The 20,928-nt window shown below is 41.5% G+C and overlaps 1 protein-coding gene across 7 annotated transcripts in view; it reads left to right on the forward strand.

Annotated features, from left to right (window-relative positions):
* Nucleotides 1–20,928, forward strand: part of APBB1IP (amyloid beta precursor protein binding family B member 1 interacting protein) — a 122,226-nt gene that overhangs the window by 85,219 nt on the left and 16,079 nt on the right. For all 7 annotated transcript variants that reach the window (XM_077946018.1, XM_077946020.1, XM_077946022.1 and 4 more), the window contains 3 exons: nucleotides 9,296–9,382; nucleotides 11,855–11,998; nucleotides 17,403–17,513. In XM_077946018.1, the coding sequence (XP_077802144.1) occupies nucleotides 9,296–9,382; nucleotides 11,855–11,998; nucleotides 17,403–17,513 (342 nt within the window). The remainder of the gene's footprint in view (nucleotides 1–9,295; nucleotides 9,383–11,854; nucleotides 11,999–17,402; nucleotides 17,514–20,928) is intronic.

The raw sequence follows: 20,928 nt of genomic DNA on the forward strand, positions 1-20,928 counted from the left end.
TCTGTAATCTCAGCATTTTGGGAGGCCAAGGTGGGAGGATCACTTGAGGCTAGGAGTTCAAGACCAGCCTGGAAACACAGGAAACCCCATCTCTATAAAAAATCAAAATATAAATAAATTTCTTAAAAAAGGAAGACCCTGGCCTTGAATGTTGGCTCACCGTGAGTGGCTCAGGCTCCCCCATGGTTAACTGTCCTCTGCTTTACAAAGCCATTGTGCCTATTATGAAATAATAATTTATGACATCATTTCTCATCTTCAATAGTCAGTAGGACCTAGGTGGGTGCCAGCACTCCGAACACAGTGCCCCCAAAATATGGCACCGTGGCATGCTGAGTACTTTAAACCGAAGGAGATTAGAAGGACCCAAGATGCCAGACAATCTCTGTGACCTTCTCCCACCCTCCTTTCTCCTTCCCCACTTATCCCCTGAAGCAGGTTATAGAAACTCAACTTCTTCTCCCCAAAGCAAGCCATGAAACCTAGAAGGATCACTCATTGACCTCCTCCCTTTGCCCCGGAAGGTCCTCCTGTGGCAAGCGTCCTGCCCCATACCTGGTTGGGGGGGAGAATGTCACGCAGAGACACAGAAACAAATCAAAACAAACAGACCTCGCTGAGCTCCCCCAGTTTATTGCCATTGGATCATGTTTCTCCACAATTAACCACTTCTTTCATCAGATTGATGATGGAAAAAAACAAAACAAAACAAATTATGCCAAAATATTTAAAGAATATTAAATAATACTAAATAAAGAAGGTTATTCTGAGCCAATATGAGTGACCGAGTCCAGATGACACAGTCTCAGGAGGTCCTGAAAAATATGCCTATGGCAGTTGTGGCTTGCAGTTTAGTTTTGTACATTTCAGGGAGACAGGAATTGCAGATAAAATCATAAATCAATATGTGGGAGGTATGCATTGGTTCCCAAAAAGGCAGGGCATCTCAAAGCAGAGGCTTAACATGTCATAGGTGGATTTTAGGGATTCTTGAGTTATCAATTGGTTGAAAGAACTGAGCTTTGTCTAAAGACTTGAAGTCAGTAGAAAGGAATGCCTACGTGAAGATGAGAAGGTCTGCTGTCTATCATGTGATACTGTACCGGAATCAGGTTGGAAAGTAAGCTCCACTCTACAGAGTTAATTAAAAACACATTTCATGAGATTTTGTGGTTTGTAGGGTATGACTCCCCTGGCCCCTTAGAAAGGATTTGGGCAAGATTGCATATAATCTATGCGTTTATTTTTCTTTCTTTTTTCTTTTTTTTTAAAAAAAACAAAAGGAAAGAAAAAAGGGAATCTTGGCAAGAGAAAAAGCGTCAGGCACAGTGGCTCACACCTGTAATCCCCGCACTTCGGGAGGTAGGAGGATCACTTGAGCCCAGGAGTGTGAGACCACACTGGGCAACATGTGAGACTTCATCTCTATAAAAAAATTTAAAATTATCTGGGCGTGGTGATGCATCCCTGTAGTCCCAGCCACTCAAGATGCTAAGGTGGGAGGATCACTTGAGCCTGGAAGGTCGAGGCTGCAGTGGGCCATGATCATGCCACTGCATTCCAGCCTGGGTGACAGAGTGAGACCTGTCTCAAAAAAAAAAAAAAAAAAAAAAAAAAAAAGGTCAGAGTTCAGTCTTCAACTTAGCGTAAAAATACGTAGTTTGCTTCTTTGGATATTGACTTCTGAAGGCTCCTATGTCATATAAAACTTTGGTTAGATGAATTTGTGTTGCGTTCCTCTTGTTACTCTCTCTTGTTATAGGGGTGTCAGCCATGACCTCTGCAATGGATGAGGAAAAGGTAAGACTTTTTCTCCCCTACAGAGGCTCTCTTGCCCAGGAGATGTGGTCTCTTTTGGGAAAGTGGGCTGGGGCAGTAGAACAGTGTTATCCTCATAAAGGCAGTTTTACTTTAAAAGCCTACTGTACAAAAATCAGTGACTTTGCCTGTGTAGGGGAGAAAGAACCATTTTCTAACCCATTGCTAGGCTTATGGCTGAGGTCACTATTGCAAAAGACAGATTAACAACAACCAAAAAAGCACACAAATTTATTTAATGTAAGTAACATAGGAGATTTCAGAAATGAAGATCCGAAGAAACAGGAAGAACTGGGTATTTTTGTGGACAGTCGTGCAGAAGTGTGATTGCAGGACAAAAGTATATGATCTAATGGAAATAAACTGGGGGAACTTGGCAAGGTCAGTTCCAATTCTTCTCTGGGTCCCTGTGTCTTCAGAGATAGGGACATCCCTTTCCTCTGGGTATAGGGTGGGTGCCTGTCTCACGAGGATCCTATGACTTACTTTAGAGAAGGGTCGGAGGATTCTTTTAAGACCTGCTTCAGAGGAGAAGGACAGGAAGAGCTCAGAGGGCTCTTCTTGCTTCTTCTGTTTTCTCAAATGACAAGGTGCCATAGTTTGGGATAGTGTGTCCTAAACCCTGTCACCTGAAACCAAAATAGAGGTCTGAGAATTGAGGAAGGAGTATGAACATGGAAAATCATTCCAGTATTCACATAAGCCATTCTTACTGCTAGAAGCCTAAAGAATCTCTTTTTCAGAAAAGGAATCTGTAAAGTCAGTTCATGTAAGGTTGTGCCTCAAGTAAGTTCCTCAAATAAGTTCCTTATTATCTACTTTTTATTTCTTCTACTAACTTTCTTTTGCTAACTTAAAAATAATATCTGGCCGGGTGTAGTGGCTCACGCCTGTAATCCCAGCACTTTGGGAGGCCAGGCAGGCATGTCACAAAGTCAGGAGATCAAGACCATCCTGGCCAAAGTGGTGAAACCCTGCCTTTATTAAAAATACAAAAATTAGCCATGCATGGCGGCGTGTGCCTGTAGTCCCAGCTACTCAGGAGGCTGAGGCAGGAGAATCGCTTGAACCCGGGAGGTGGAAGTTGCAGTGAGCCGAGATCGCGACGTTGCACTCCAGCCTGGGTGACAGAGTGAGACTCCATCTCAAAATATTAATAATAATAATATCAATTTATTATAAAAGGAAAAGTTGGAAAATTCAGGAAAATATAAGGAAGAAAATCTCAATCACCCATAATCTCACTCTTTAACAATAATCACTATTGATATTTTAGGCAACTCTTATTCCACAGATTATTCTGTTTCTTAACTGAAATTTGATGGTGATTATACTCTACTGGTGGCTGCATGAGTGAGGAGCAGAGACAGAAACACAGCTTCTTCTGCTCAGGTGTGGAAGGGTCTCAGCCACCAGCCTGGCAGCTATTGTGGGAGAAAAGTATTAATACCTTGTGGCATCATTCTTCCATTCCCTTCCAGCCTCCCTCAGCCCACCAAGGGCAGTCTCTGACCATCCAGGACCAGGTGTAATTAGAAGGAAAGTTACATAGTAATCACCTTTATGGTCCCCAGCATGGGCTACTGTGTTAAAGGAAGGTCTACCCATGACTTCGGTGCCCTGGATCTTCTCACCACCCAGTGTGGGTATGTGCAATTAGTCAGTGTATTGAGGCATGAAAGGCAACCTTAGAAGCCAGGCATGGTAGCTCACACCTGTAATCCCAACATTTTGGGAGGCAGAGCAGGAGGATCACTTGGACCCAGGAATTCAAGACCAGCCTGGACAACATAGGGAGATCCCAGTTTTGGCAAAAAATCAAAAAATTAGCTGAGTGTGATGGCATGCACCTGTGGTCCCAGCTACTCAGGAGGCTGAAGTGGGAGGATCATTTGCGCCCAGGAGTTCAAGGCTGCAGTGAACTATGATCCACTGCCCTCCAGCCTGGGCAACAGAGCAAGACCTTGTCTCAAAAAAAAAAAAAAAAAACTACCTCAGAATCCCACTGGTTTGCAGAAACAGACATTTCCTCTCTCCTGGGTCTGCAGGTCGCCTGTCTTTAGCTCCAGAGTATAACTTAGACTTAGATTTAGGTAGTTCCATGTCTTTTTTTTTTTTTTTTAAGACGGAGTTTTGCTCCTGTGGCCCAGGCTAGAGTGCAATGGCACCATCTCAGCTCACTGCAACTTCTGCCTCCTGGGTTCAAGCCATTCTCCTGCCTCAGCGTGCCAAGTAGCTGAGATTACAGGCATGCGCCACCAGGCCCAGCTAATTTTGTCTTTTTAGTAGAGACGAGGTTTCACCATTTTGGCCAGGCTGATCTCGAATTCCTGACCTCAGGTGATCCACAAGCCTTGGCCTCTCAAAGTGCTGGGATTACAGTCCTGAGCCACTGCGTCCGGCCCCATGTGTCTCTGATTGGCCCTGGACAGCACAGACCTGTGACATATTCTTCTCACAGTCAATGACAAGAGTACAGGTGAATGACAGAAACACACTCTGCACCTCAAGCCCTCTGCTCAGAATCCATGCATCGTCCCGTCTGCCACATTCTATTGGTCAAAGCAAGTCACATGGCCAAACCCAACATAAGTGAAGCAAGGAAATAAGCTTCACCCACTCTGGGGAAAGTTACTGCCCGGTCACCTGACAGCGAGCAGAGAATTGGGAGTGATGGTCTGATCTGATCTTCACTCAGTGAGCTGCATTCACCCCACAGCTCTAGCCTGACTGGCTGCTCACTGGTCCTCCAAAGACACCTGTGTGCCTCTGTGCATGCTTGTTCTCCTCCCTGGAAATCTATTCTCATTCTTTTTTCCCCTAGCTGAACATTGAACAACTTTCAAGGCCTCCTTCAAACTTTGACCCCCTCTGTAAAGCTTTTCTTGACCATCTCAGTCCATAGTTATTTTTTTCCTTCCTGCAAATCTCTAGATGGTGGCTCATTTTGAATTTTTGTAGTCTCTTATATCTTCCCCATCAATAGATAAAGAGTCATCCGTCCATCTCACTATGCTCTATCTGTATTTATCTTCTCCATGTGATAGCAGCCTTCTTAAGAACAGGGATTTGAGGCCGGGCATGGTGGCTCACGCCTGTAATCTCAGCACTTTCGGAGCCCAAGGCACGTGAATCACTTGAACTCAGGAGTTTGAAACCAGCCTGGACAACATAGCAAGACCCCATCTCTACAAAAAAATTTAAAAATTAGCTGACCGTGGTGGCATGTGCCTGTAGCCCCAGCTACTTGTGGGGCTGAGGTGGGAGAATTGCTTGAACCTGGGAGGCGGAGGTTGCGGTGAACTATGATCACGCCACTGCACTCCAGCCTGGGTGACAAAGTGAGATCATGTCCCTCCCCAAAAAAAGAACAGGGATGTTTTACATGTACAAAGGGCACTCGCAAATATTTCTTCATGACCTGATAACTGTTTGCTTGATTTACTCTTTATTCCAAGAAGATGTTTAAAAAGTATTTGCTGTTTCTTTCCTATCCAGCTGTTCCCAAATGTTGCACTCCCAGAAGCTGTGAGAAAAGACAGCAAGCTGTGACCAAGAGTCTCATTTCCTATTTTAAAGTTCCTTTATTATTCGACTCAGGTTTACCCAGTTTCCATTTGCAGGATATAATGACTAAATGTTGAGTTCTGCTCACTACTTCTCCAGAGCAGCCCGCATTGAGTGGGCGCCCACACCACAGGCGGAAGTTCCGATCCGAAAGCAATCAGTCTTATTATTCTAAGAATTATTCTTATTCTAAGGACTGCCCTCCTCTAGCACAGATTTACTTTGTGTTTTTTGCTGTTTCGTTAAAATAAAAAACAAAAATAGTGTAGCATGGTCACTTAGAAGGATATTCTGGAGCTGAAAAAGTCAGAAGTATGTCAGAGAAAGTTCTCAGAGAAAGGTACAGCTACGTATCCCGCCTCTTTAGGGCACCCTGGTGAAATGCGGCCCTTCACGGTTTAGACACGTTCTTCCCTGCAGAGAGTGACAAATGTTCTGTCTTTCCCAGATGATGACAAACACTTGCTCTGGAGTCTTTTTTTTTTTCTTTCTTTTCTTTTTTTTTTTTTTTTTTCTGAGACCGAGTCTTGCTTTAACACCCAGGCTGGAGTGCAGTGGCACAATCTCAGCTCACTGCAACCTCCACCTCCCAGGCTCAAGTGATTCTCCTTCCTCAGCCTCCCTAGTAGTTGGGATTACAGGCGCCCACCACCAAACCCAAATAATTGTATTTTTAGTAGAGACAGGGTTTCGCCATGTTAGCCAGGCTGGTCTCGAACTCCTGACCTCAGGTGATCCACTCACCTCGGCCACCCAAGGTACTGGGACTACAGGCCTGGGATTACAGGCGTGAGCCACCGCCCCCGGGCTTGGAGTCTTCACTATGCTCTCTGTTCACGCTTCCAATTCATCATACATGATTCAAATATCTGGCCTTCCTAAGCCAAGGTTTGCTTTCTAGCAGCACCCTGAAATCACTCTTGTATGAATGGGCAAACTCGTGTTGGATCACATTTTTTGTTATTGTGGAAAAGTATATGTAACACAGGACTTATCATCTTAACCATTTTCAAGTGTACCTTTCTGTGGTACTAAGTACATTCACATTGTTGTGCTAGATTCTCCCCTATGGTACTTAAAGCTTTCTTTTTCTTTCTTTCTTTTTTTTTTTTTTTTTTTTTTTTTTTTTTTTTTTTTTGAGGCAGGGCCCCACTGTGTGGCCCAGACTGGACTCAAACACCTGGGCTCAAGCAATCTTCCTGCCTCAGCCTCTAGAGTAGCTGGGACTACAGGTGCATGCCATTGTGCCTGGCTCTGTACTCAGAGAATTTTAATGCTGAGAAAAAGTATTTAATAACTTGGCCAGGCATGGTGGTTCATGTGTGTAATCCCAGCACTTTGGGAGGCCGAGGTGGGCAGATCACAAGGTCAGGAGATCGAGACCATCCTGGCCGATATGGTGAAACCCCGTCTCTACTAAAAATACAAAAATTACCCGGGCGTGGTGGTGCATGCCTGTAATCCCAGTTACTTGGGAGGCTGAGGCAGGAGAATTGCTTGAACCCGGGATTTGGAGGTTGCAGTGAGCTGAGATCGCACCACTGCACTCCACCCTGGCAACAGAGCAAGACTCCATCTCAAAAAAAAAAAATTATTTAATAACTCGACGTTCTGCCACTAATCGGCCTTGGGAAAATCACCTAATCTTCTGTTTCGTCGTCTGTAAAGTAACAAGGGCAGTGGTACCTGTGTTATCGGGTTCTTGTGAGGATGAAATGAAATCATGCCTGTAAAGCCTTAGCACAGGTTTCTGGCAGGTGCTACCTAATATGGCTAGTCGTGGTCTTCAAGCAAAACATTTAAAATTTAAATAGTTTTCTGAATTCTATATTATGACTGCACTAATTCATAATATAACATCCTTTCAAATAACAAGTAAAAGTTTAAAAGTCTTGGAAAAACATATTAAAATAAACTTTTTTCAATAAGAATTACCAAAAGAATTGTACTTGACCAGGCATGGTGGTTTATGCCTGTAATCCCAGCACTTTGGGAGGCTGAGGGGTCAGTGTGAGACCAGCCTGACCAACATAGCAAAACCCATCTCTACTAAAAATAAAAAAAGTTAGCTGGGCATGGTGGTGCACACCTGTAATCCCAGCTACTCGGGGGGTGGGGGATGAGGAAAGAGAATCCCTTGAACCCAGGAGGCAGAGGTTGCAGCGAGCCAAGATTGCACCACAGCACTCCAGCCTGGGCAACAGAGCAAGACTGTGTCTCAAAAAAAAAAATTGTACTTGACATATTTCCTCCTAAGTAGCTGGGACTACAAGCATGTGTCACCATGCCTATAGTCCCAGCTACTTAGGAGGCTGAGTGGGGGAGATTACTTGAGCCCAGGAGTTCAAGGCTGCAGTGAGCTATGATCGTGTGACTGCACTCCAGCTTGGGTAACAGAGCAAGACCTTGTCTCTAAAAAAAAAGCAAATGAAAAGAAAAACTCAAACTTCAGTGTGCATAAAAATCATCTGGAAAGCATATTGGAATGCAGATTTCCAGGCCTCATCCCAGAGATTCCAGTGTAACCCAGGAACATGCATTGTATCAAGTTTCAAGGTGGTCTGGGAGTTATACTTGGAGAAACACTCCTACGGTGTAAATAAACACTTGTGCCTAGATTCGGGAGGGTCCTTAATTTAGTCACAGTGCTTCTGTGATACATTTTCTGCCTTTAATACCTTTGTTATGTATGATTTTGTAAAACTCCATGTTTTTACATAAAATCCTCAGCACTTTAACTATAACAGTGGTCACTCATTATCTTCACTGTGCATATGGATACCTCAGCTGCGCTTATTGTGTAAAAATTAGTCCTTGAGTGCTCGTGATTTTTTTGGAAACTCACACACTTCATTTTTAGCCACCCCGTTGATATTCAGTATTAACAAAGTATGATCCAGAAATTAATACGAACCATGCTCAGAGACCACGAATCCACTTGTGAGTTCTTTTATTTTTTTATTTTCTTTTTTTGAGACAAGGTCTCACTCTGTTGCCCAGGCTGGAGTGCAGTGGCGTGATCATAGCTCACTGCAGCCTCGAACTCCTGGACTCAGGCAGTCCTCTAGCCTCAGCCTCCCGAGTAGATGAGACTACAGGCATGCATGCCGCCATGCCCAGCTAATTTTTTTATTATTATTTTTAGTAGAGACAGGGTCCTACTATGTTGCCCAGGCTGGTCTCAGACTCCAGGGCTCAAGCAATCCTCCTGCCTCAGCCTCCCAAAGTGGTGGGATTATGGGCATGAGCCACACCCAGCCTATGAGTGCTTTTAGCTCATAGTCCTCCCTGTCTTTGTTTAGGCTGGTTTTCTTTCCAGAAATGCCCTTTCTGCTTCTTTCTGTCCTTAGAAGTTGCTAAATAGTAAACCTTGTGTTGTGATTAACCCAGGTAGTTCTTTTAAAAAATAAAAGAGGTCACTAACATTTACTAACATCTATATTTCTGGATTCTCTTGATAAGCCAGAATCCTGCTCCCCTACAAGGCCTTGAGCTGCCATGTGGCATCTGCCTGCCAGAGCAGTTCCCCTCTTGAGCATAGGACATGAGCTTGACCTTCACTCCAGCCTCCAGCTCTTGCCAGTGCCTTGAGGACTTCCAGCTTCCAGCATTTAACATGCATGGTGCACGCATGGACTTCAGCAATTAAATGAAGTATTTTTCACTACTGTTTTCTATCTTCGTTTTTTCATCGATTGTACACTATGGGAGGGTGAGGAGGTTTCAATCCTGCCTTGCCATGCGGTATCAGCATTTGGGAAGGCCCTGATGATTGATTGATAGCATATGCTCTGATTCCCTGTTTATTTCACACAATTAACATCTTCTTTCCTGCAAGACTGTGAGTTCCTTGCAGCGTCTAGCATGGTAATGAACACTTACTGATCTGATCTTTTAACATTTTATTTAGAATTTCTACTTGGATAACAGAGGAAAAAAAGAAAGCAAGGAAACCAATGAGAAAATGAATGCTAAGAACAAGGAATCCTTACTCGAGGTAAGGTTAATTTTGCAGAATGGAAGGAAAGAGAATGACGTTTGCTCTATCTATTTTTAAGTCATTTTCTTCCCAGAACAATGGAAAAATCTAAAGACACACTGAATTTCAAGTTGGGGTGTTAAAATCAAATTATTACTAAATTATAGCTGTTTAGATCATTCAACTGTTTTTCTTTTTTGAGTCATTTGTTACAACATGTGGCTTTAGACAAATGAAGTGGGATTCATAATTCTTGACTTTTAAAAAGACTTGACAAATCCTCATAAAACTCATCTTCTGGCATTCCATATGTTTCATTACTTAAGTGCTCCACGGAAGTCAGACATAAGACTTCCAAATCTTATTTAAAGGGACCTCTAAGATGCTCTCCCAACATCTCAGATGTGGTAGGAAGCATGAGATTCGGAGTCAGGGACCCGTTACAGGAGGTGGCCCTGCCCAACACTGTTCATTTGCTAATGGGACAGTCCCCGCCCCCCTGAGAACCTCAGTTTCCGAATTGTATTGAATCATCACAGAGATTCAGGGAGCTGGCGAAAGCACTGTGTTGATGACCATACAGATGTCTGTGATGACCACTATTAGGGCGTGTTCCAGAAGTTCATTTGGCAATTGATTGTTTGGAAACTTCTAGTGAGTTTTCACGTGCTAAAAATCAAGGCTCTGAGCCTCGCATGGGGGCACACACCTGTAATCCCAGCTACTCAGGAAGCTGAGGTGGGAGGATCACTTAAGTCCAGGAGCTCAAGGCCAGCCTGGGCAACAAAGCAAGATCCAGTCTCAAAAAAAAAAAAAAAATCGAGGCTCTGCAGCACATAACGCAGCTGAAATGAGTGCCAGATCTCAAGTCACAAATGGCCATGCTAGAGTTGCCCAGGTTGTATTTCCCTGAGACAATCCATGGACCTTTTCCTGAGTTAGTAAATTTTGGACCTCCCTTGAAAAATCAGAAGACCTGGTGATGCCCTCGGCCCCATTACCTGGAGCCAATTGGCTCATTCTGAAGAGCGCCCTCTCGCGTTCACTAAGGTTCCGTCCAGACCTTGCGCATGTCTATTGCCTGCCTGCGTTCACAGCCCAATACCAAAGCAAGCAGCTACCACAGCCAGCTGCCACTCCCAAGATGCTGAGCTCAGGTGTTGCAGGTTCTGGTTCCTGGGAGCATGAGCACAGCGGGCATTTCCCAGGGAGGCACAACAAGAGAGTCCTTGTCCCAGGACTTCAGCAATGTTTTACAGCTGCATGTAAAAGAAAATACAAAGCGTGCTGTGCTATGAAAAATCATTATCCTGCTGTCTAATGGGGGTAAAAACCTGAATTTAAGAGACTATTAACAGGATGACTAATACTAGCCAAATTTGGGGAGAAATTGGGGAGTGTGAACAGAAATGTGTTCCAGCTCTACTACATAAAAATGTACTTGGAGGATGCAAAATCCAGTTATTTTGCATTTATGAAACTAAATGAGAAGATATTGAAAGTTATAAAAAGAAAGTGAAATCTAAATTTGACTATTTGAATTGTAAAATAGAATAATATATAATTTTATTCTATTGATTTTTAAGACAAAATTTATTAAGAATTCTGTAATTCTATGCAACTTTTGAGATTTAAAAATCTACATCTAGATGTGCTTTGTTATTCTTTTCTGATACTGATGTATTAATAACTGCCTTCTTCCTTCTTTGAAAACTATCCCAAGAAAAAAATATTAACTTATTTATTTTTATTCTTTTTATTTTTAATTTTTGTGGGTACATAATATGTATATATTTATAGGACACATAATATATTTTGATATGGGCAAGGAATGTGACATAATCACATCATAGAGAATTGGGTATCCCTTCCCTCAAACAATCCAATTACACTCTTTTAGTTATTTTTAAATGTACAATTAAGTTATTATTGACTATAGTCACCCTGCTTTGCTTTCAAATAGTAGGTCTTATTCATTCTTTCTATTCTTTTGTACCCGTTAACTATCCTCCCCAATTTTATGTGTTGAATTATATATAATAATTGTTCTATTTACGAGCAATGAAATAGTAACTATTTTACTTACCAGGAAAGTAATAATTTTTCTGTCTTCCATTTTATAATAACATTAATTGCTTTTATTAAATGCTTACTTTTACAACATGCCAAGACTGTACCTACCTTATGAAGTTGGGCTATTATTATTCCATTTTGACAAGTAAGTGGACTGAGGTTTAATGGCCCACAGTCACAGAGCTAAGTGGTGAGGAGGCCTTGAGGCGTAACTCAGGAGCCAGGATTCTTGACCGATGTGTTATTCTTCCCCTTTTCTGGCAAATAGCATATAATATAAACAAATGCATTCGATCAGAGCTGTACACACAATTGACTTTTAGTTTAAAAGCTAATTTGCGAGTTTGTTTAAATGTGAATAAAAATGCGTGCTTTATCTTTCATGTGTGTCTTGTGTCGTCGGAATCTCAATTTCAGGAAAGTTTCTGTGGAACATCTATCATTGTACCAGAACTGGAAGGAGCTCTTTATTTGAAAGAAGATGGAAAGAAATCCTGGAAAAGGCGCTATTTTCTTTTACGGGCTTCTGGAATTTATTATGTACCCAAAGGGAAGACTAAGGTCAGAAAAAAAAAAAGCACTTAGCAATAAAGCATTTCATAAGCGTCAAACTAAAGAAATCCTTACGTGGCAAGTTAAATACATTCGCTGTTGCTGCAGATTCCATAATCCTGCAACATGTATACAAATAGAACAGTATTACTGAAATCTTCTTGAGTTTTTCCATAGCTCTCGAAGGTAAAAGTATTTTATCTATTTTAAAGTCAGGTTTCAAAAATGATGGCAAAAGCACTTTTCTAGAGATTATTTTGTTTCTTTACCTATCTATTTCCAAGGACTTTTTACCCTTATAGTTCTATAGTCATTATAGTTAAATTTATTTTATCTGGAATCATAGAGGTATTAGAAGTCTTGATAAGGTTTTTTTTTCTTTTTTCTTTTGAGATAGAGTCTCACTCTAACCAACAGGCTGGGGTACAGTGGCATGATCTTGACTAATTGCAACCTCTGGCTCCCAGGCTCAAGCCATCCTCCCACCTCAGCCTCCCAAGTAGCTGGGACTACAGGTGCATGGCACCACGCCCAGCTAATTTTTCATATTTTTTGTAGAGATGGGTTTTCACCATGTTTCTTAGGCTGGTCTTGAACTCCTGAACTCAAGCAATCCGCCCGCCTCACTCAGCCTTCCCAAGTGCTGGGATTACAGGCATGAGTCACTGCACCGGCTCTGGACTAGATTTTCCTTGAGATTTTAGTCCTTAGACTCTGAATATTTTTAAATCGTTCTCTGAGGTGTACTCTGAATTTCCCTGCTTAATTTAGCAGGATATTTTAGACATCATTTAACTTTTACTTGGTGATTTGGGATTATTGCCTCAAATTTATATGTAATAAATTATTCCTTGAAATGTAATTTTAACTCTTATTCTGACCATCAACTCTCTCTAAGATCTTTCTTAGAGGATTAGGACATTTCACTCTTTTGTTCACCATTAATATATGTCTAATCTGTATCTTGGGTACGCAGAAGCATTTTGCCTTCCCTTCCAAATGCAGGGCACCACCAGTGGTATATTCATGCATTGCCAACTTCCTCTGATAAAGCTTAACCCACACTTCCAAGCCGATGAAGTTATGGTGAACATCCAGGTCCGCTACCTCCAGTAAGGAGACTCTTGTCTCTGCCGGAAGGCAGGAGGGGCATTATGGCTAACTCTTGGTCCAGGACAGCTACTGTTCTCCTTAGCCTCTTCCATTCTGCTCCCGGCCTTAGATCTGATGCTTTCCCATCTCTGCCATGTCATTCCAGTCCCACGCTGGGCACCTCACAAATGACCCACAAATAATTTGTGTTCTTTTTGAAATGTTTATGTCTTAGGCATTTGAATATAAATGGTACATATAAATAAACGTGTAACAAACAATATACTCTGATGAGAATTAAAAGTGTTTACATTTGGCCAGGTGTGGTGGTTCATGCCTGTAGTCCCAGCACTTTGGGAGGCTGAGGCAAGGTGAATCACTTGAGGCCAGGAGTTCTAGACCAGCCTGGCCAACATTGTGAAACCCCATCTCTATTAAAAATACAAAAATTAGCTTGGTGTGGTGGTACACACTTGTAATCCCAGCTACTGGGGAGGCTGAGGCACGAGAATCACTTGAACTTGGGAGGTGGAGGTTGCAGTGGCCTGAGATCACTCCACTGCACTCCACCCTGGGTGAAAGAGCAAGACTATGTCTCAGAAAAAAAAAAAAAAAGTGTTTACAGTAGAGTCGGGTAAGAATACCTTCTCTCACTGTTACCATTAACACTGGGTTGAGGAACTAGTACATTAAAGCAAAGAATAATAAGTATAACCAATAGAAAGGAAGAGGAAAAGACTGATTTTTCACAGTTGACATGATTGTCTACCAGCAATATGAGATACTCAGCTGAAAAACTGTTAGAACCAAATAAATGCATTAACTAAGAAAGTTTTTCTTTACACAAACAATATATATAATGCAAATTACAATGCAAAAGAATCCATGCAGACTAGAAACAGAAAATGCAAAATTCCTAACAATAAACTTAACAAGAAATGTTCCAGATCTATATGGCATAAAATTTAAAATTTATTAAGAGGAATGAAGTAGAACTGAATCAATAGAAAGGTACCATGTTGCAGGCCGGGCGTGGTGGCTCACGTCTGTAATCCCAGCACTTTGGGAGGCCGAGGCAGGCCCGAGGTCAGGAGTTTGAGACCAACCTGGCCAATATGGTGAAACACCGTCTCTACTAAAAATGCAAAAATTAGCTAGGCATGGTGGCGGGCCCCTATAATCCCGGCTACTTGGGATGCTGAGGCAGAAGAATTGCTTGAACCCGGGAAGCAGAGATTGCAGTGAGCCAAGATCACGCCACTGCACTCCAGCCTGGGCGACAGAGTGAGATATCATCTCAAAAAAAAAAAAAAAGAAAAGAAAAAAGAAAAAAAAAAGTAGAAGAAAAAGAAAAGAAAGGTACCATGTTGCTAAATGAAAAGTTATTAATTCTTCCCAGTTTTCTATAAATTTAAGGTAATTTTAATAAAAATATCAGTAGGATTTTATTTACTTGAAATTCACAGATTGATTCTAAAGTTCATGGAAAAAAGACACTCTTCCAAAATAGACCTTCCCAAAATTGTGAAGAACATCCAGGTAGATTTCCTGCCATGCCAAAACATTAGATAAAAACAGCACGGCTAGAGACAAACAGGTCGACAGACAGCCATCTAATATAAGAGAAGTTAAAGTTAGAATTTTATATCACAGCAGTGGGGAAAGAATATGGTATTCAACAAATAGCATTGAAATAACTGTATATCCATTTAGAAATATAATTTCCTACCTCATTCCATGTACCAGACTAAATTATTGATTGGTTAAAATATCTTTAGAGAAACATGGTATAAAATTCTAGAAGAAAATAGAGGTTCGCTGGGTGTGGTGGCTCATGCCTATAATCCCAGCACTCTGGGAGGCCCAGGTGGGAGAATAGCTTGAGCCCAAGAGTTCAAGACCAGCCTGAGAAACATAGGGAGACCCAGTCTCTACAAAAAAAATAAAAAAATTAACAAGGATGACGGCACATGCCTGTAGTCCCCACTACTTGGGAGGCTGATCGGGGAGGATCACTTGAGCCCGGGAGGTCAAGACTTCAGTGACCCGTGTTTATGCCACTGTACTCCAGCTTAAGTGACAGAATGAGACCCTGAAAAAAAAAAAAGAAAGAAAGAGAGAGAGAAGGAAGGAAGGAAGGAAGGAAGGAAGGAAGGAAGGAAGGAAGGGAGGGAGGGAGGGAGGGAGGGAGGGAGGGAGGGAGGGAGGGAAGGAAGGAAGGAAGGGAGGGAGAGAGGGAAAGAAAGAAAATATAGGTTAATGTTTTTATAATTTTGAGCTGGAGAAAGCTTTCCTAAGCAAGAATAAAAACTCAAAATTATAATGGAAAAAATGGACAGATTTGACCTTATAAAGTTATTTTTAATACCTTTTGGCCAAAGATAACAAACAAGAAGTGAAAGACTGACTACAGTGACAGAGTACATTTGCAACATGTACAAACAAGTATGAATATCCATAAAATATAAAGATTTCCACGAATCAATAAGAAAAAGATAAACATACTTACAGAAAAATGGCAAAGCATTAAAGGGAAAGTTTACAGAAAAAGAAGTACTGGTAGCCACCGCATAACTAAAAGTTGATCCGTCTCACTAGTAATCAGGAAATGTAAATTAAACATGAGATTGATACAATAAACAATATAGACAATATCCAAATTTTGGTGGAAGTGGGTAAGAAAAAGGGACACTCACACCTAGGAGGTTGGAATGGAAACTCATACGGCCAAACTGGGGGACAATTTAGCAAAATCTATGTAAATGTAAAAGGGAGGAAAAATCCTTTCAATTGGCAGCTCCATGCTTGACAAATCTATCTCACAGAAATATAAGCGCATATGCACAGTATTTGTTGTAATAGCTAAATATTGAAATAACTTCTAATCCTCTGTAGTAGAATAGTTAAATAAATCGTTACCCCTGTACAGTAGAATTCTCTGCAGTCATAAAATGAATGTCATCTATTAATTCATGTGTCTTGATATAGAAAGACTCCTAGATGCAATGTTAAGAAAACGAAGGCAGGGGACAGTGGCTCACAGCTCTAATCCCAAACACTTTGGAAGGCCAAGGAAGGCGGATCGCTTGAGCTCAGGAATTCAAGACCAGCCTGGGCAACGTGGGGAAATAGAACAGAATAGAATACTACCAAACTATTAACTATGGTACATTTGGAGAAAAGAACAAAATAAGAAAAAGGGGTGGTAAAGGAAGATATGCATTTTATTATTTAAATATATATATATATTTTTAATTGTGACTAATATGCCTTAGTTTGTAACTTAAAAACGTAAACTTTGAACATCCAGAAGAAAATATCTTGTAAGAAAAGAATGTACAAGCATATGTAAAGAAATAATTGTGCACTAAGGTGTAAATAGTTCTGCCATCTATTCATCTATTCACTAACTAGGTAAAGAATTATAGAAGGCAAAAGAAAAAAATAATACAACACATTTGTAATTGAAGTGTAACCAAATACGTAGATTACAGGCTGCAGCCTTCACAGTGCCTGTTATCCGTGGAGGAGAGGTCTCTGTTTCCATGGCAACACTGCCTGCAGTAAAGAGAACTTGTGAAAGAAATCCTTTTTCTCAGGAGGAAGAGGAGGAAGTGCATGAAGTGTGTGCTAATTTACTGAGCATAAGTTTATCTCTCATTGTTCGTCCTGAGGGGGACTTTTTTTTTTAAATGCTCAATCACAAAATCCATCACGGACTTAAAATGGCAAAAGTCAAAATGAAATTTCTGGCTAAGCGGTCACCTTGTCTCGACTGCATCGATAATGACATCTGAAGGACAATCCTGACTCTGGGAGTCCCCAGATAGGCATTAGAACAGCAGTATAATCTTTCACTCCATTTCTTGGTCAGTGGCACCGATTTTCCTTGGCTGTACTCTTTTTTAAAAATTAATTTTATTTTTTGACTGACAAATAATAATTGTACATATGCACAATGTACACAGTGATGTTTTGATACATATAATGTATGGTGATCAGATCAAGGTAATTAGCACATCCATCATCTTAAACATTTATCCTTTCTTTGTGTTGGGAACATTCAATATCTTTCATACTGGGAAAGATTTATGCATAGATCTTACTAAATTGTCCCCCAATTTGGCCATATCTGTTTCCATTCCAACCTTTCAGACTTGCCTTTGAGAAGAACCATACATGGCAGATGTTTATATAAACTACCTAAAAGTCAATATTTTCTTTACTAAAATGTAATCCTTAGTTATGCCGTGAAGGACAACTCTGGAAAATTGTTAACTGTCATCTCAGTTGAAGTTTTATTTTTTTCCCTGTCTTTCAGACATCTCGAGATCTGGCATGTTTTATACAGTTCGAAAATGTCAACATTTACTATGGGACTCAGCATAAAATGAAATATAAAGCGCCCACTGACTACTGCTTTGTTTTAAAGGTATGTTATAAGAAGTCATTCATTTAGATTTATAAGCAATTTGAGTTAATCATTTTTTCAAGGAAGAAAATGTTAAATGTTATATAGTTAGCCACATGTGTAACAATAAGAAATTGTTCAACCAAAATAGGAATGAGGGAAACATTTCTATCAATTTGGGGCATTTTCCTCAAAGCCTCCTATCTGAACCTAAAACTTTAAGGTAAATCTGTCTGGGGATTTCTTCACTTCTGAAAATGAAAGTTCCACATTTTAAACAAATTAATTTATAATTTTATTGATAAGACTAAAAAAAGTTTTCAGTTCTTTATTTATTGGGCTCATTCCAACATAGTAAGTTTTTGGAAATTAGAAACTTGCAAGATGTCCTAGAAAATGTATAGAAAATAACAAAAAAAAATTGTTTTAATTACTGGGTCATGAAACTTAAGGTGTATATTGTCAAAAGGCAATATGTATTATCAAATGTTAGATATGGTTTATGTTTTTTTGAGACAGAGTCTCACTGTGTCATCCAGGCTGGACTGCAGTAGTGCAATCATAGCCCACTGAAGCCTCAGCCTCCCAGTCTTAAGCAATCCTCCTGCCTTAGCTTCTCAAGTATCTGGGACTAGAGGTACACACCACCACACCAGCTAATTTTTGTATTTTTAGTTAAGACAGGGCTTTACTGTATTACCCAATCTGGTCTCAAACTCCTGGACTCAGGAGATCCACCTACCTTGGCATCCCAAAGCGTTGGGATTGTAGGCATGAGCCGCCACTCCTGGCCAATTTACATTTTTTAAAATTAGAATCTCAGATCAGTCTGATCAGGAGACGAGTTATTACAACCACACATGTGATGTGTTAGAGCCTTTCTGTATGCCTACAGAACTCTGGATTGAGGACTATGGTAAGTTTTTGTCTGTGTTTCTTTTTAGTCAAATACAGTAACCAGGCCAAATCAATCATGTTTAGTAATTTTGACTCCCTGAACAATTACAACCACTTATTGTAATCATCAAATAATAATTGGTTGAAATTCTTGGCTTTATCAAGGACTCAGGATATTCAGTGGCTTTCATTCAGATGTCCTAACCTTTTTGTTTTTAATTCCTAAGCATCCACTTTTAACTATTTATGGATAATATTAATAATAAAAACCATTATACTAGCTCAGTCAGCCTGATACTCCCCCAGTGGTTCTCAACCAGGCATTTTGCCTCCAAGGGTTGTTCGGCCAATTCTAAAGACATTTTTGATTGTCATAGCTTGGGGCATGGAGCAGGGACTACTGACATCTAGTAGGCCAGGTATGCTGCTAAATACCTTGCAGTGCACAAGAAAACCCCCATGCCAAAGACTTCTCTGGCCCCCAATGTCAACAGTGCTGCTGTCAAGAAACCTGCCCTAGACAGAAAAGCCCCAGAATAATGACTGTGAAGGCACTGAAGGCAGGGAGAAGGCTAGATCCATTCACTCACTCATTCATCTATTCATTTAATATTTGTTGAATGCCGGCCGGGCGCGGTGGCTCACACCTGTAATCTCAGTACTGTGGGAGGCTGAGGCGGACGGATCACTTGAGGCCAAGGATTCTAGCCCACTGAAGCCTCAGCCTCCCAGGCTTAAGAGCAATCCTCCTGCCTTAGCCTCTCAAGTATCTGGGACTAGAGGTGCGCACCACCACACCAGCTAATTTTTGTACTTTTAGTTAAGACAGGGCTTTACTATATTACCCAGGCTGGTCTCAAACTCCCGGATTCAGGCGATCCACCTACCAAGGATTCTGGCCAACATGGTGAAACCCTGTCTCTACTGAAAATACAAAAAGTAGCTGGGCGTGGTAGTGCATGCCTATAGTCCCAGCTACTTGGGAGACTGAGGCAGGAGAATCGCTTGAACCCGGGAGGTGGAGGTTACAGTGAGCCGAGATCCCACCAACGCACTCAGCCTGGGCGACAGAGAGAGACTCTGTCTCCAAAAAAAAAAAAAAAAAAATTTTATTGAATGACAACTATTGTTGAATGACAAGGATTATTATTATTATTATTTTTACTGCTGCATTCCCATCACCTGGAACAGTGGTGGGGCAATGAAAAAAATACAATAATTCCTGTCCTCATGGAGTTTACATTCAACATGAGGAAAATGGTAAAGAACAAAAACTATGTAATGTAAAGTCAGGTAGTAACAAGGAGCAATATGAAGTAGGGCTGGGGCCAGGGCTCCTTTGGATGGGGTGTTCACAGAGAGGCCCTCTAGGAAGTGACATTTGACAAAAGATGTGAGCGAAGTGAGGGAGCAAGAATTACCCGCAGTACGAGCCCTCCAGGAATAAGAACGGGAAGTGGAAAGCCCTGAGGTGAGAGAGGTCTGTTTGGTCAGAAGGAAGAGAGATGAGGAGCATGCCCTGCCTGCTTCTGGTCCTCGCCCCTCCTTGTCTGTTCCTGATATAGGAAAAATAAGAAGAACGGCAAGCACTGACATCGCATCTTCTTTATAAATGTGGTATGTGTGCAGAGAGACTCCCCAGCCAGGAAGTGGCCAAGTCAGAATGAGAAATCAGGCAGCGTGGCTCAGAGGCTGTTCTCTCAGACAGTTTCTCAGGCCCCCAGAGATCTGGACACGAAGCGTTGCCCACTACCCTGCCCCTCCCACAAGGCCACCTGCCCTTGGAGCCATGTCTTCCCGTGTTTGGAATCCTAAGACCCTGATAAATCACCAAAATGGAGCATTCCAACACACTTTATCACCAAAGCACTGCCCACACTTCTTAAATCAGGAGAAGGTTTTGGAGAAAGTTTCTGAAACGCGGGTCAGTAAACTGGCTGAATCAGAGTCACTGGAGACTCATTACAAATGCAGGTTCCCAGGCCCTAGGCCCACTAAATCAAAATAATGATGGAACCTAGGGTTAGGGTTAGGGTTTAAGGATGGAGCCTAGGAATCTTCATTTTTCCTAAACATGGTCAAGTTTTCTACCAAGTGTTAGAACGTATCCTCACTCTAATGAGGATTCATGTAGTAGTCATGGCTCAGCTGATGATGAAATGGCCTTCAGAGTGGGCAGACAGGATGAAAGTCTAGCAGAAGGAAGCAGGAGCCAAATCCCAGGGCTGGGGTCCAGAAGCCAGAGCAGGGATGTCTGTCAAGAAAAAGACAAGGTCTCTGACTAGAGGTTCCCAGCACGGGGATTTAGACACAGTGAACAGGGGAGGGACTCAGTTTCTCAAACTGACACATAAGTTTGGGATGAGGACCTACAATCGCCAGGACTTGAACTGTCTGACCTAGAACGTGAGGTTATCCTGAGATTACACCAAGAATAGAAATCCTGGGTCCCAGAATATTGAACTAGAATTTCTAAAAATTCCTACTCTCCAAGGTCTGGGTCGTCAAGAGAGAGTTGAGGATCTCCCCAAAGGAAAAA

This window comes from Macaca mulatta, chromosome 9, assembly GCF_049350105.2.
Source record: "Macaca mulatta isolate MMU2019108-1 chromosome 9, T2T-MMU8v2.0, whole genome shotgun sequence".
Lineage (NCBI taxonomy): Eukaryota > Metazoa > Chordata > Mammalia > Primates > Cercopithecidae > Macaca > Macaca mulatta.